Here is a 16,517-nt window from a genome sequence, read left to right as displayed (position 1 = left end):
TAAAATTCATCAGTCGTCTGGCTCCATTTTCCCTTCTCAGGCCATGGCTAGTTCTGACTGGACAGTCATGGGGCGGCAGCAGATTTGGGCCACACACCACTCTAACATCAAGGTAAATACAGAGCCCTGAGCATATGTGCCAAGCATGATGCTAAGCACATTACAAACATTATCTCAGTCAATCCTCACTCCAGTCCTTCCGTGTAGGTGTTATAATAACATTTTTAAAATGAGGAGACTGAGTCTTAGATATTCTAATGATCTTTTCTGCCCAAATCATCCCACTTTCTGATTTTCTTGTTGAGGCCCTAGTCACAAAAGCTGTGGATTTTTGTGCCCTTTTGTGCACTACAAGGCCACAGAAAGCCCAGGAAGAACATCTACGGAATTTGCAGAGTCCTGACTGCCAAGGCTGGAGAAGGCTGGAAGGAGGTAGAAATTAAGCAGAGCATCTCTGCATAGGAATTGAGTGAAGAGGAGAGAGGGCAGTGTCTCTAGAGAAAAGGGGGAAAGACGGTTAACATGAGGGCTGCTGAGAATATTTTCTGAGGCAAGAATAGAAAGTATTTCCCACTAGTTCAGAATTTGTTGGCAAAATTTAGAAATTCTTTTTAGATCCATAGCGTAGTATTTATGTGATGTCAGTCTGTGCTATGAGTTAACACCCAATTTTAATTTAGCTTTAGCTGCTACTCCTGCCTCCCTTTTACCTCTACCCTCAATAATCCACTAATGCAATGCAATGGTTTTTTACTTTTTTGCTTTTATTATTTTTAATTGGCACATAATAATTGCATATATTTATGGGATACACAGTGATATCTCAATATGTGTATCCAATGTGTAATGATCAAATTAGAGTAATTAGTGTATCCATCACCTCAAACTTTAAACAATTTTTTTTTCCTCGTATTTTAGAGATGACAGGGTTTTGCTCTGTTGCCCAGGCTGGCCTTGAACTCCTGGGCTCCAGCAATCCTCCTGCCTCAGCCTTCTGAGTACCTGGGACTACAGGCATGCCACTGCACTGAAATTTTCACTTCAAACATTTATCATTTTTTGTTCTTGGGAACATCCAAAATCCACTCTTCTAGCTATTTGAAAATATGCAATAAATTGTTGTTAACTATAGTCACCCTACGGTGGTATGGAACACTAACACCTATTCTCCCCATCTAGCTGGGATTTTGTGTGTTCATTAACCAACCTCTGGCTGTCTCCACCTTCCCCTCTCTCAAGCCTCTATTGTACTCGCCACTTTATGAGATCAAATTTTTTAGCTTCCACATGGGAGTGAGAACCTGTGCTGTGTCTTTCTGTGCCTGTCTTATTTCACTTAACATAATGTCCTCCAGGCTCATTCATGTCACCTTGAAGGACAGGATTTCTTATTTTTTATGGCTGAACAGTATTTCGTTGTATACATATACCACATTTTCTTTATCATTCATCTGTTGATGGCCATTTAGATTGATTCCATATTTTAGCCATTGTGAATAGTGCTGCAGTGAACACGGTAGTGTAGACGTGTCTTTGACACACTGATTTCCTTCCCTTAGGGTATGCGCCTGGTGTAGTGGGATTACTGGATCATATGATAGTTCTATTTTTAATATTTTGAGGAACCTCCATACTGTTTTCCATAATGGCTGTACTAATTTACATTCCCACCAACAGTGTGTAAGAGTTTCCTTTTCTCCATGTCCTTGCCAGCATTTATTTCTTGTATTTTTGATAATAGTCATCCTAACTGGGGTGAGATGATATCTCATTATGGTTTTGATTTGCATTTCCCTGATGATTAGTGGTGTTGAGCATTTTTCCGTATACCTATTGGTCATTTCTGTGTCGTCTTTTGAGAGATGTCTATTTCATTCATTGCCCATTTTTCATTGGATTATTTACTTTTTTGCTGTTATTTGAGTTCCATGTATATTTTAAATATTAGATATTAATCCCTTATTGAATGGTTTGCAGTATTTTCTCCCATTGTGCTGGTTCTCTCTCTGTCTCTTTTTTTTTTTTTTTTTAAAGACAGGGTCTCACTCTGTCACCCAGGCTGGAGTACAGTGGCACAATCATAGCTCACTGCAGCCTCGAACTCCTGGGCCCAACTGATCCTCCTGCCTCAGCCTCCAAAAGTGCTGGGACTACAGGCATGAGCCACTGGGCCCATCCAGTTGTCTCTGTACTCTATTCATTGTTTCGTTTGCTGTGGCAAAGCTTTTTAGTTTGATATAATTCCATTTGTATTTTTTTGCTTTTATTGCCTGTGCTTATGAGGTCTTCTCCATAAAATCTCTGCCCAGAAGTCCTGCTCCAGACCGATATCTTGAAGCATTTCCTCCATGTTTTTTTTTTTTGAGGTGGTTTCATAATTCGGGGTCTTACATGTAAGTCTTTAGTCTAATTTGCGTTGATTTTTGTATATAGTGAGAGATAGGATAGGGTGCTAGTTTCATTCTTATGCATGTGGATATCCAATTTCCCCAGCACCATTTATTGAAGAGACCATCCTTTCCCCACTGAATATTCAAAGCACCTTTGTTGAAAATCAGTTGGCTGTAAATACGTGGATTTATTTCCGGGGTCTCTATTCTGTTCCATTGGTCTATGTGTCTTTCTATGCCAGTACCATGCTATTTTGGTTACTATAGCTTTGTAGTATATTTTGAAGTCAGGTAGTGTGGTGCCTCCAAAACACTTTTTATTTAACTTTAGAAGATCTCATTCTGAAATGGTTTATTCAAAGTTTTTCTTTCTTTATGTTTTATAGACATCATTACAGAGTTTAAATTTATTTTGTACGATTTATTTAAATGATGTTCGCTGCTTATGCTAGTTTGTATTGTATTTGTCATAGACCATGTTAAAGAACATTGGATAGAGTTTTTTTTTTAAAGGTATTGTCTTACTTAGACCTATTGTATTAGGAAACAAGTTTCTATTCAGGAAAACAATATAAACCTTTATTTCTCTTGTTTTATCTTTAAAACTTGAAATGCATTTCTTTGAAATAAAATTTAAAAAAAAACATCTTTTTATGGCACACAGGAAAGTGAAGATTCTTTGCAGCCTGTTAAGGAAGGTGATGAGATTGGAAAGGACCAGGATGCTTTCTGGGTACAGATCACATCTAGTTTGTATTCTTCGTGTGCTTGTGTATGTGTTTGTGTGTGTGTGTTCTTTTTGGTCCTGTGTTCCCTGGGCCATTAGCAAAATTGTTCATCCAGTTGCATAAACCACAAGGAGAGAGATACTCTACTCCTTCCCTAATCTTTCACATCCAACTTATCACCATATCTACTCAATGTTACCTTTGTGCAAGTTGTCAGGATCAAAATGGAGTCATTAATGTTAAGAAAATCCTGACAAGCCAGAGAAGGGCATGAAAAGAGGGTTCTCCTGCTTGTGTGCCTGATAACAAATAAAGACTCTATAAAAACCACAACCTTGCACAAACTTACATCACAAACTTACAGAAAAAAGACTTTTGCAAGGACATCTGCCTTTGCAACTCCAGCTTCAGACTGGCATCACTTATTATTGATCTTTGTAGCCAAGGATAATTACTTCCAAACAGTTATGTAGTCCTAATCTTTTCTTTTAAAAACCCTTGTCTGTCTTTAACCTCCTTGAATGTACACATGGTTTACTGTGGCATATGTATTCCCATTGCAGTGCTCTATTCCCAAATAAACATTTTCTATTAGAGAGCCTGTTGTTTAGGTTGACGCCTTCAACTATCCTACCAACATCTTAGTCTAAACTATCTTGTGTCCAGCACTGTCCTAGATGTAGGTCATGGTAATGAACAAAACAGACACATTTCCTGCCCTCGTGGAGCTTACACACTGGCAGAGAGCCAAAGAAATGGGTTACTAAACGAAGAAGTAGGAAGAAAAAGAACAGGGTGTTGTGAAGGAGAATGATCGAGGGTGCAGGGAGGCACTTGGTCTACGTTAGAAAAGGTGGTCCTGGAAGACCTACCTGGAAAGGTGATATTTAAGCTGAAATCTGAGGGGAGCCAGCCATGTGGGAAGTGATGGGGAGAAGCAGTGTAGGCCTAGAATAGCCAGTGCAAAGGCCCGGAGGCAGGGAAGAGCTTGACTTATTCTAGGACTCATTAGCAGGGAAGTCAGAAGAAGTTGACAGATGAGATCCTGCAGAGCCCTGCAGACTACAGCAAAAGGTTTGGATTAATTCTGAGTGCAGAAGTCCTGGTGGAGTTTTAAGCAGGCAAAAGAGAATCTGAGTGTGAATCCCTGCTTGTTGATTGCACATAAGTTTGTAACCTTTGCCATTCTTGCTGTTATTATCCTCAGATAAAGAGTCTGACCTCTCAGGGTGGTGCTAAAGATTAAATAGGAACATCTGCAGAACACTTAACACAAAGAGGCACTTAACACTCAGCACAAAGAGGCTCATTTTGTGATAACTTAAAAAGGAAAAACATTCTTTTTAAATAGGGTAATTTCAAATTGTTTCCCCATTTAAATCAGTCCTAAGAATAAGTGGAATTTTGAGCTATATACAGTAAAATTCCACCTTATTAAAATAATATTGTTTAATGTAATTTAGCCCTTGTGATTGTACTGGATTTTTCAAAGACTAAAAATACCATATTTTTTATCTTTTTCTTTTCTTTTTTTTTACTCAGCTCTCCAAGGTTAAAAATCCTATTTTTTTATAGTATAGATATTTAAGAAAATGTCTGTTATTCAAGTGTATATACTTAGAAGTGTGTCTTGGCTAATGTTCAGGCATTATGGTCAATTTGCATGTTTATGAACTTCCATTATCTGTCATTATTTTGTTTTTCTTCCTTCTGTTATCTTTTGTGTCACGTAATGAGTGTTCTTAAGCTTGCATTTTCAGTGTTTTAGAATTTCCAACATTATTAAGAATCTTCACCTATTGATATCTATAATTCAAGTGTAGTTTTCGGGGTTCTCAAACTTGAGCGTGGATCAGAATCACCGTAAAGGGATCCACCCCAGAGTCGCTGAGGTCTCTGAGTCCTCAGGTGATGCCAATGCTGCCGATGTCTAGCAACCACACCTGAGAACTCTTGTCTCAGGCCAGCAGAAGCTTCAATCATTTGTTAAATGATTGTTGACTGTTCAAGATAGAGATCCCTGTTCTATATTTACCCTATATTATTTCACACTGAATTATTGATAACGATATTATTAGAAATATTACTATAAATATTCTTGGAGAAAAAAGTAATTTGCAAACTATCACCTTTCCAGCTTCAATCACTTATTACTGATGGATCCCATGATAAAAGATTTCAGAAAATAAAAGAATATTTTCAACAGAAAGAGAGCCATTCTCCTCAAAAATATAATGATCTTCTGTTATACCATCTTAACAGATCAATAAATAAGGCAAGTAAATTGGTTTGTTTTGTGACCAAAATTCAAATGTATAATTATTTATAAGGTTTGTAATTTTAGTGTGGTCTAATACTTAGGAACTGGATAAAAATGAATTTCAGTATGTTTCACTGTTGCTGAAATGTATTCAGCAATTCTTCATAGATGACGTCAAAGAAGATGAACCTTTGCTAATTCAGCAGGGACTGGTCCCAAAGATAAGTGTCATATTTTAATTTTATATGTTTTGTGGTAACTTAAAAAACTAGTGTGGATTCAGTTGTCTAGTATTTTCTCTTCCTCTGAAATCCCATTTGAAAAGAAATTGGTATCCATTATTATTGCCTGTATCCAATCAAAAATTAAATTCAACACGTTTCCACGTGTATATTCTGGGCAGACCATGTCGGGAGTTTCAGGATTGAGCCAGACACAACTCCTCTTGACAAGCCTATGCAGTAATAGCATATTTTAATTATTTTAGTGAATTTGGGGAAGATGAGTAGAGAGTAACTATTTTAATAGACTTTTTACTAACTAGATTAGACCTGGAAAAATTATCAAACACTTTCCTTTGCCCTTATAACACCTCACTTTTTCTACTTCCTAAACCTTGGATGAATCTGGGAAAACAAATAGCAAAAACATTTTTGCTTATTCAGAGACACCCCAGCTACAAAATTTTATTTTGTATTGTAAAATTAACCAAGGAGGTGACATCCTAAGAGCCTTTATAATCTCACCTGGCAGCACAGCAGGGTTTGCAACATCTCTTGCTGCCCTTCCCCTCTTTTCATGGGGAGGTTTTTGCAGCACTGAGATGGTTTGTTTATTGGTGAGGACATGGGGGAGGATGATCTGGCTGGTGATAATGTCTTTGATGTACTGCCTGGGCTCTAGTACCTAAAGTTTATTAAGGCCAGATGGGGCCAAGAAGCTCTGTCTCTGCCCCTTTTTACCCTAAAATGCCTCTTGTTATGAAGCTGCCCCTTCAAGAGAGAAAGAGTAAGCTCCAGGCTTTCCCAGACTCCTCTCAGAGACTTTAAAAGTGTTTGCAGGGGATTTTAAGGACTGTGATTATGCAGACTGTATATATTTCATTTTGCATTTAACTCCGCTTGACTCCCTGGTACACTATCATGCAGATGCAGATAACAGGAAGCAGGGAAGAGGAGATAAAACCCCAAAGGAAACAGAGCAGGGATATCCCAAGGATACCTTGGAAACTTAAGCTGATTTTGGGGGGTATGAGTTGGAATGTGCCTCAACTTGCCCTGATTTTTTAATTTAGGGTTAAGAATGCCCTTTCAAGATATAAAAGTGTCAGATCACATCTCCACTGCAGTTTTGAAATCAAAGAGGATTTTCCATATTCCGCTGGAGTTGTAGTTGGTGGTGGAAATTTAATAACCATAATTTAGGTACTGTTATTTCACATAGGTTTCAGCTTGGAGAATAGACTGAAATTATCAAAGAGAATGGGATGCTAGACTCTATACTTCTAAAGGCAGTTGTATTTGCAGACTCATTACAAGTGTGCTTGGGCTTTATTCTACTCCATAGAATAAGAATTTCCTGCAGAAAGGAACATGTTTGGTTCTGTACTATAAACTCCAGGAGGATTGACAGATTAACTGCCATGTGAGTTGTATTTAACTCACACTAGTTTTGAGCCCAGGGCCTCATGAAGCAAAACCCTGCAATTGGTTCGTGAAAATCTTGTTCATGTTCCCATTGTTACAATTAATATTGACAATTTAATTCTGAAAACGTGGGTTGCATTGCATATAACTCACACACAGAAAGCAATCAAAAATAACAAGTTAGTATCATTTGTTTTAATAGAACACTGTGGACCCAGGGAAAATTCTTTTTCTAGTGTGGCAGTCAGTGTGTTAAGCAACTTGTCCTGTACCGTATTCCTAGTAAGTCATTGCTATTGTCTCTGTCTTCTGGTAAGGACACAGCTGTGGGGACAGTAGGGTATCTGTTAGACAAGGTATGATCAGGGCACATAAATAGGTTCCGTGAGTACTTCCTATTCCCAAGTATTGATCAAAGAATGTGCCTGCGCCTGCTTCTGTATATACTCAACCTATTTATGGAGGGGCACTGGGAGGGAGAGAGGCTTTGGGGGATAGATGGAATGGTGACAAAAATATACTTAAGGGCGTAGAAGTTTGAGCATGAATACAGGGAGGGAGAAAACACAGCCTGAGCAGTGAGTGCCACTGTATAGAGGGACATTTCTTCCCTTGTGCTGTCAGAGAAAAGTTTTCTTCACAAGGTGGATGATTCAATCAAATGCAAACATTTGTCTGATTTGGGATAGAAGAAATCTTACTTGGAACATAGTGGTTCTCAGCCCTTGCTGTACATTACAATCACCTGGGAGCTTTAACACCCCCTGAGTGATGCTGATTTACTGGGTCTAGGATGGGTCCAAGGCATCAGGGGTTTTCAGAGCTCCCAGGGTTTTCCATGTGCAGCCAAGGTTGAAAACTGATTGGTTTGTTTATGGTCTTCAGCTGGGGTGCCCTGGGTTCTTGGCTGCAAAGTATAGGAAGTTTTGAAGGCTCTGCTCCTGAAAGAGTAGTTTGTCATGAAGTTGCGTTACTAACTTCATGTTCAACTGATAATTTCTAACTATGAATGCAGGATTTTTTCTGTTTCTTTTTTTGTAAGAGTAACCAGTCTTGGCAAAAATGGTTCAAAGATGGCTTTTGCTTTTTGAATAAATACTGTATATTCTAGGGAGAGTTACAGAAGTTTATTTTAAATCATACTGATCCTAGCAACTTAATATGAAATTGGATGTATATTCCTACAGGGGAAAAAAAAAATCTCCAATTAGCTGGAAGCTTTTGGCAAAAGAAAGATAGCCAGGTCCGAGGCATGTTTACTGTAACCATAAATACTTCTGGAGCATTTTCCAAATTCTGCACCTTCTTTGATAGTTTGTTTTCAACAGCTTCTTAGATCACAAGATTTCCCCCTGTATTGGGGGGATCATTTATCTTTTAAACCTTCCTCACTAACCCCTTTACATGGCTTTATGCCATTGAGCCTGGTTGAGTCTCCAATTTTTTGCTCATCTCTGAGACCTTACTTATTATAGCTCTGTGGCAGTACAGCTCCATCCTGAAGTGTTCAGACCTCATCGAAATGTTATGGAATGGAAAAAGGTCTTTAAGATTATTTTGCTCTAGTGAGAAAATTATCTTGGGAAATTTTATTGAAATAGGCAGTCTTTAGTCTTACGTGGTTCCAACTGTGTTTCTTCTCCTGGGTACCTGGTTTCCTGGTTTGAAAGAACAGTGGAATTTCTGATCTTGGAACACCTAGCGTCAGACGCATCGCTGATGGGTGTTGTGGAAGACTTCTTTGACACTGTGTTGGTAAGGATGGGGGTGGATGCCTTACTGAGCAGATGCCATTGGTAATTGGCAGGAATCTTCAAGTTATTTATAAAACATGGTTTTCCAGAAGTTTTGTTGTACAGAAGTTTTCTGTAAGTTTTGTTAAAAGACTCCCATATTTTATTACTAGAATATTATGTGACATAGTAACAAACATTAATATCCATAACCAATGTTATGGAAAATAGGAGGTGATATATTTTCATACAAATATATTATTCACCTGATGGAGGATGACATGCTCATTTTAACTAAGTGATTGAAGCTCAAATAGGCTTTCTCTAAAATTCTTTCCCTCCGTATTTAAAGTCAACTCCTGCCTGTTAGAGAATATTAGCTTTAATGCATTCATGTTATAGTTTATAATGCTATTTTAAAGTAATGTGAGCTTTACTTTTTCTTTCTTGTTACTAGATTATTTCCAGGAGTAGTAGAAAAGGTAAGTACTTTATTGTCTATTAATTTTTCATTAATAGAATGTTCTGGCACAGAGAAAATATTTAAATGCTATGTAAAAGTGAAGCGGGTTTAAACATTCTATTTAGATTTGTTGACCCCCTTGTAGTAAGTCATATGGTGATGTTGGAAAGAGTGTCTCGATTTGCCTGAGGTACATTTTCACTTACCTACTGCTGACACCTTTTGGCTACTTAGCTCTGTTCAGGTCATGGAAAGCCACTTTTGTCATTCTAAGCCAGCAAAAGTTTAGCTATTTCTGATTTAACTTCGAACTGATTCAGATACCTTCCCTGTGTTTTAAGTGTGTAAAAAGTCAAATTTTAGAAACTTTGGAGGACAGATTAATGATTTTGTTCGATTTAGCTCAAGTTAATCTGACATTTGAATTATGACCCAGGGATTCAAAGAAGCTTTTAAAGTATTTGAACATTTCAGAAACTGGGGCCATCTTAAAATGGATATGTCCTTATCCTATGGGGTACACCTTTTTATTTTTATTTTGAAAAGCTGTCATTAATCAATACTAAATTCTGCAAGGGACGGTATCTGGTAATTGAGGAAGTTCAGTACCCGAAGCTTCAGCAGGCAACATGCTTGGTTGACTTTAAAACGAGGCCCTCGTGATCTAAGTCGGTGGATCCAAATATTTTCAAGTCAATTTTGTATAAACTTCACAAACGATAGTCACTGTCTTTAAAACTGGTTGGTTAAAACACACAGTGGTAGAAACTACTTTGACTTTTCTGATGTATTTTATTCATCACAACAGTGTATCTATACTGCATATTTGAGAAACAGCATCTATGCACGTGAGCTGTCTATCCAGTCTACAGTTACTGCTTGGTGCCTTTATGGATTCAATACTCCTTGCAATGACCTGTTGCCCCAGGTAGAGGAAACACTGCTCTAGATGACTGTGTTAGTCTGCCCAGGCTGCAGACAAAGGACCATAGACTGGGTGGCTTAAACAGCAGTTGCTTTATTCTCACAGTTCTGGAGGCTGAGAAGTGTGAGATTAGGGAGCCAGCACGGTCGAGTTCTGGTGAGGGCTTTCTTCCTGGCTTCTTGCCGTGTCCTCACTTGGTAGAGAAAGCACCAGCAAGCTCGCTGGTATCTCTTCTTATGAGGGCACTAATCCTGTCATGAGGACCCCACCCTCATGACCTCATCTCACCTAATTACCTCTCACAAACCGCTTGTCAAATACCATTACATTGGGGAGTTAAGGCTCAAAATATGAATTTTGAGGGGGACACAATCCAGTTCATAGCAATAAAAGCTTCTGCTTGGACCCCACTCTAGCCACCTCAGGGGAGCTGGCCTCCCTTCAAGTGGCAGGTTTTGGCATGTGGTCTCTGACAGGTGTCTTATGTGTGGGTGTTATGCCCAGACGCTACAGAATAATGTTTAATCCCTCTCTCTGAATAGAAAGATGTTGTCACCAACCTTCTTCCCACTTCATTCTGTCATTGACAGAATTAATCACACCTTCCTTTTTGTTCTGGGACTTGTCATCTTACTGCATGGTTCCATTTTTATGATTTGTGTTTTGCCACATGGGTTATGCTTTCCTTCACAGTTTCCCCTTCTCTAGTGATTTGAAGGGCTCACATCCTACTTCTGATAGTTACTCTTAATTTAATTATCAACATCAAAATGGTGGTACCTTATTTCTTCTTCATCATATATGATAAGAAATTTAACATGTTTTTATTTCTCCATCATCTTCTACCCAGTTTAAGTCCATATTATGTATCTTTGTAAACATCGTTTGCTCTGTCTTCCATTGCAATATTATGTACCACAATTATTTAGGGCTTTTTCTTTTAAACCAACTCTTTTTTAACATGACATCTCCATCCTTGAGTTCTTTATTCTGCTTTGTCTCTCTCTGCTATAATGTATTTTGCAGAGTGTCATTAGGGTGTGGGTGGGATGTGGTCAGAGCTTTTGATCGTTTGAGGATTTCTTTCTGGCTTTTACACGCTGTAATTCTAACTTTGCATGCTATTTCCCTGTTGCCATTGTCTTCTGGTATTAAGGGTTGTGAGCAAACACACACACACACACACACACACACACACACACGTTTGTTTTATATGGTTCTTGATGAGTTATTTTGAAACCAAATCTTTCTTTATCTCAGGAAAATATGTTCTTTGATAATTAGTTTATCAACTTTGGAAATATTGATGTTTTGAGCTGGGTGATTCTTTGTTGTGGGTGCTGTCCTGCGTATCCTAGGAAGTTTAGCAGCGTCCCTGGCCTCTACTCTTCTAGATGCCAATAGTATCCCACACCTGAGTCATGACAACCAAAAACATCTCCAGACATTGGTAAGTGTCTCCCTGATGGGGAAGGAATCACCTCTAGTTGAGAACCGCTGAGGTAGAGTGCTTTTGGTATGTGTAACAGAATATCTAGTTCAAACAGGCTTAAAGGATAAAGATAACTTATTGGCTCAAGGAGCTACAAAGTCCAGAGATAGGCAGTTTAGTAGTGGCTTGGTGGTTGTGAGATGGCGGATGCCATCAACCAGAGCTTTGTGCTTCCTGGTTCAGATCTGGGGGAAGAAAGTTTCACTTTCCTCAACTAGCAAACAAAAGCCCTAGATTTGCTCTGATTGGATGAGCCACCACCCAAATTAAGCAATCACTGTGAAAAGATGAATGAGATGTTTCCATCCCCCATAGTATACGCTAGTCAGGATTCACCTCTGGAGCCCTTCAGTCCCACCCAAATAGCCGAACTGCTCCATAACAGAGGAGTAGAGAAAGCATGACAGGGAGGCCACCAAGAAGTCTGTTATAGTTGCTTGCTGTTCTCTTTTTGTAAGATTGTCTATTATTTATCTTTGTTTTTGTCTTCATATGCATCTTTTTCTCACTCATTTTCCCCCCATGTTTTGACAGTTGTTCTCAAGTTTTTCTCAGAAGTCATTGCTTTAACTAATTCTGCTCTTCTTGGTTCTACTATTATCTTCAATTCTGTGATAACATTTTTGTGTCGTTGAGACGGGGGTGGAGGGGGTGGGGGGGTCTGCCTCTGCTCTTAGCTCCGTTCCCCTCTCTCTCGCTCTCTCTCTGCTTCCTATTGCAGAGTGCTAGTACTATTTTTCCTAGGCGTTCTTGCCAACTAGCAGCTGGCTAGGTTTAGATGATGGAAACACTGCTGGGAAATGGGACGTGGGAGGGAGCAAACTGGACCTTTCTCCCCCTCACTTCTGCTGGGCTGCCATCTCTAGGAGTGGCTGCATGGTCCCTGTGGCTTTGGGCCATTTGTGGTTGGAGCTTTTGCTAGGTGGCCTGGGATCTGGTAATACCACTTCCTCTCTGAGACTCTCCCTCCCCAGGGGTTGGGGAAAGGGGGTAGTGGCTTCCTGCTGCTATCAGTCTATTGGCTGCCTCACTATGGGTTTGGCTTCCCAGCTCTTCTATCACCTTCATAACTAATTCTCTGTGTTAAATTCCCTCAGATTGAAATACCTAGAATGGCTTTTATTTTCATATCACGTTTCCTTCTCGTTTATGTCTATTTTCATCTTAGACTAGTGTCTTCTCTTGCAAATCTAATTTCTTGTTTCATAGAATTCACATTATTTTGAGTTTTGAGATGAATCAGATGCATCCTAAATTTTTAAGTTTCCTGAATTGAGCATTTTTATTTTTTTTCATTTCAGCATATTACGGGGGTACAAATGTTTAGGTTACATATATTCCCTTTGCCCCACCTGAGTCAGAGCTTCAAGCATGTCCATCCCCCAGATGATGCACATTGCACCCCTTAGGTCTGTATATACCCATCCTCTCCTTCCCCCTCCCCCCTCCCACCTGCTCTACACCCAATGAATGTTATTACTATATGTTCACTTAAGTCTTGGTCATTTAAGTCAGTTAATACCAATTTGATGGTGAGTACATGTGGTACTTGTTTTTCCATTCCTGTGATACTTCACTTAGTAGAATGGGCTCCAGCTCTATCCAGGATAATGCAAGAGGTGCTATATCACCATTGTTTCTTATAACTGAGTAGTACTCTATGGTATACATATACCACATTTTATTAACCCACTCATGTATTGATGGGCACTTGGGTTGTTTCCACATCTTTGCAATTGTGAATTGTGCTGCTATAAACATTCTAGTGCAGATGTCTTTTTTATAGAATGTCTTTTGTTCCTTTGGGTTGATGCCCAGTAATGGGATTGCTGGATCAAATGGTAGTGTTACTTACAGCTCTTTGAGATATCTCAATATTGTTTTCCATAGAGGTTGCACTAGTTTGCAGTCTCAACTGCAGTGTATCAGTGTTCCTATCTCTCTGCATCCATGCCAACATTTATTGTTTTGGGACTTTTTGATAAAGGCCATTCTCTCTGGAGATAAGTGATATTGTGGTTTTGATTTGCATTTCCCTGATGATTAGAGATGTTGAGCATTTTTTCATATGTTTGTTGGCCATTAATCTATCTTCTTTTGAAAAATTTCTGTTCATGTCATTTGCCCACTTTTTGATAGGGTTGTTTGATTTTTTTCTTGCTGATTTTCCTGAGTTCTATATAGATTCTAGTTGTCAGTCCTTTACTGGATGTGTAGTGTGCAAATAGTTTCTCCCATTCTGTAGGCTGTCTGTTTGCTCTCGTGGTAGTTTCCTTGGCTGTGCAGAAGCTTTTTAATTTGATCAGGTCCCATTTATTTATTTTTGTTGTTGCTGTGATTGCCTTTGGGGTCGTCTTCATAAATTCTTTGCCTTGGCCAATGTCTATAAGAGTTTTTCCAACATTTTCTTCTAGAATTCTTATAGTTTCACACCTTAGGTTTAAGTCTGTTATCCACCGTGAGTTGATTTTTTATGAGAGGTGATGGGTGTGGATCCTGTTTCAGTCTTCTACATGTGGCTATCCAACTTTTCCAGCACCATGTATTGAATAAGGATTCTTTTCCCCAGTGTATGTTTTTGTCTGCTGTGTTGAAGATTAGTTGGCTATATGAGGATGGTTTTATATATGGGTCCTCAGTTCTGTTCCCTTGGTCTATGTCTCTTTTCTTGTGCCAGTACCATGCTGTTTTAGTTACTGTAGCCTTGTAGTATAGCTTGAAGTCCAAATTGATGCTTCCCAATTTGTTCCTTTTGCTTAAGATTGCTTTTGCTATATGGGGTCTTCTCTGGTTCCATATGAAGCATGGAATTATTTTTTCTAGATATGCAAAAAATAATGTTGATATTTTAATAGGGATTGCATTGAATCTGTAGATCACTTTGGGTAATGTAGATGTTTTAATGATACTGATTCTGCCGACCCTTGAGTATGGTATGGTTTTCCACCTTTTTACATCCTCTGCTGTTTCCTTCCTCAGTGTTTTGTAGTTTTCTCTGGAGAGGTCTTTTACCTTCTCAGTTAAATATATTGCTAGATATAGTTTCCTGAATTAAGCATTTTTCAAAAGTCACTTTTCTGCTACCTTTTGTGTTACCATGCTCCTCTTTCCTCTTCTATAGGGCCACATGCTGTTAGTTTCTCTTACTACTCTTAAAATGAAAACATGGAATGGCATCTGGCATTGGTAATTAACAGGACACACAAATACCTTCAGAGTCCAACTGGGCTCTATTGGAATCTTTCTTTTAAGTTTTCAGCTGGTGGGCAAGTTGTTGGCATAGCCCCTGGCCAGATTTCTCATGGTTTCCAGAGCTCACCCAGCAGTATCTGTGCGACTTGTTTGGCCTGAAGAGGGGTCTTTTATGTTTCTATTTTTTGGTTTGGGTTCCTGCAATTTCATGAGTTATATTGGGAGTTAAAGGTATATAATATGTGATAAGTAATTCACATGTCAAAATTATACATCTAAACTTATCAAAGTTATGTTATGAACTTACCATGAGTTTTTACAGTGTACACTACCATTGTTTCATATCTTAACATGTGCATAATGAAATCATAATTTATCATTTAAGCATAAAATATTACTATATACTCTATTTTTTTTTACTATGTACTGACATATAAATAGCTGTTGAAGTTTCTGTGATTATGTTATTTAGGATAGGCCAACAATTTATTTAAGAATTCTGTTAGTGCAAGACCTTATAAAATTTTTATTTTTGTAAAATACATATTTGTAAAAAACACCTAGAAATGACAGGAGACTGTGCATAGGAGCTGTCCTTTGCACATTGCTGAGTCTGGACAAAAACATGTAGCTTTGCTCCAGGAATGATCACAGCGAGTAGTCATACCCTGCATGTGCTGCCATTATTTTCCTTAGTGGGGATCTATGAGTGCAAATCTGCTGTGGCCTGGGGGTTTCTATAACTTGAAGCAGGCTGTAATTCATCCCTTGCCCAGACTCTATCGTTTCTAATTGTTCACTGCTCCCATGGCTCTTTCTGTCTTTGTCTCTGGCTGCTGTGTAAGAGTCATTTCCTTACTGTTTTTAGCATATATTTGATTCTCATTTGAAATTGTGCTTTCAGGGAGAATTCAGATGTTGGATTCCTTCCTACTTAGCTTAGGATTCCTGGTGACAGACAAGACCATAAATCACTTGCTTCAACAAGAGGTGAGTTGCATATATTAGGTTGGTGCAAAAGTAATTGCGGTTTTAGCATTCTTGAAATTTGCAGTTTGCTATCATAGTATTAATACATTCTTAAATGTGGTTATGTTATACATCATTTTAATGTTCATTTCTCACTTTGTTTTTTTGCTAAGGTCATTACTTGCTGTTTATATTTATTTTAGACTATGCAAATGATGTTAGACAAAAAGCAAATTCCAGCAATTGTCTTGAGTTCAAAATAGGTCATAAAGCAACAGAGACAACTTGCAACATCAACACGCATTTAGCCAAGGAATTATTAAGGAACGTACAGTGCAGTGGTGGTTCCAAAAATTTTGTGAAACTTGAAGATGAGGAGCACAGTGGCTGCCCATCCAAAGTTGACAGTGACCAACTGAGGGCAATGATCGAAGCTGATCCTTTTACAATTATTAATATAGGAGAAGTTGCCAAAGAACTCAGCATTGACCATTCCATGGTTGTGTGGCATTAGAAGCAACTTGGAAAGGTGAAAAAGCTCATGAGCTTACCAAAAAAAAAAAAAAAATCATTGTTTTGAAGTGTCATCTTCTCTTCCTGTACACAACAATGAACCATTTCTCAATTGGATTGTGATATGCGATGAAAAGTGGATTGTATACGACAAGCAGCGACAACCAGCTCAGTGGTTGGACCGAGCAGAAGCTTCAAAGCACTTC

The 16,517-nt window shown here is 38.6% G+C and overlaps 1 protein-coding gene across 1 annotated transcript in view; it reads left to right on the top strand.

Moving 5' to 3' along the window:
* The window catches only part of LOC123638775 (synaptonemal complex protein 2-like), a 72,882-nt gene that overhangs the window by 1,992 nt on the left and 54,373 nt on the right, over nucleotides 1-16,517 (top strand). Inside the window, exons 2-7 of the mRNA XM_045552605.1 lie at nucleotides 3,055-3,123; nucleotides 5,256-5,393; nucleotides 5,480-5,599; nucleotides 8,675-8,779; nucleotides 9,215-9,243; nucleotides 15,738-15,819. Coding sequence (XP_045408561.1) covers nucleotides 3,055-3,123; nucleotides 5,256-5,393; nucleotides 5,480-5,599; nucleotides 8,675-8,779; nucleotides 9,215-9,243; nucleotides 15,738-15,819 — 543 coding nt within the window. The remainder of the gene's footprint in view (nucleotides 1-3,054; nucleotides 3,124-5,255; nucleotides 5,394-5,479; nucleotides 5,600-8,674; nucleotides 8,780-9,214; nucleotides 9,244-15,737; nucleotides 15,820-16,517) is intronic.

The sequence above is a fragment of the Lemur catta genome, chromosome 5 (assembly GCF_020740605.2).
Source record: "Lemur catta isolate mLemCat1 chromosome 5, mLemCat1.pri, whole genome shotgun sequence".
In the NCBI taxonomy this organism is placed as follows: Eukaryota; Metazoa; Chordata; class Mammalia; order Primates; family Lemuridae; genus Lemur; species Lemur catta.
The sequence above is the reverse complement of the archived record's forward strand: the minus strand, read 5'-3'. Positions and strand labels throughout refer to the sequence as shown.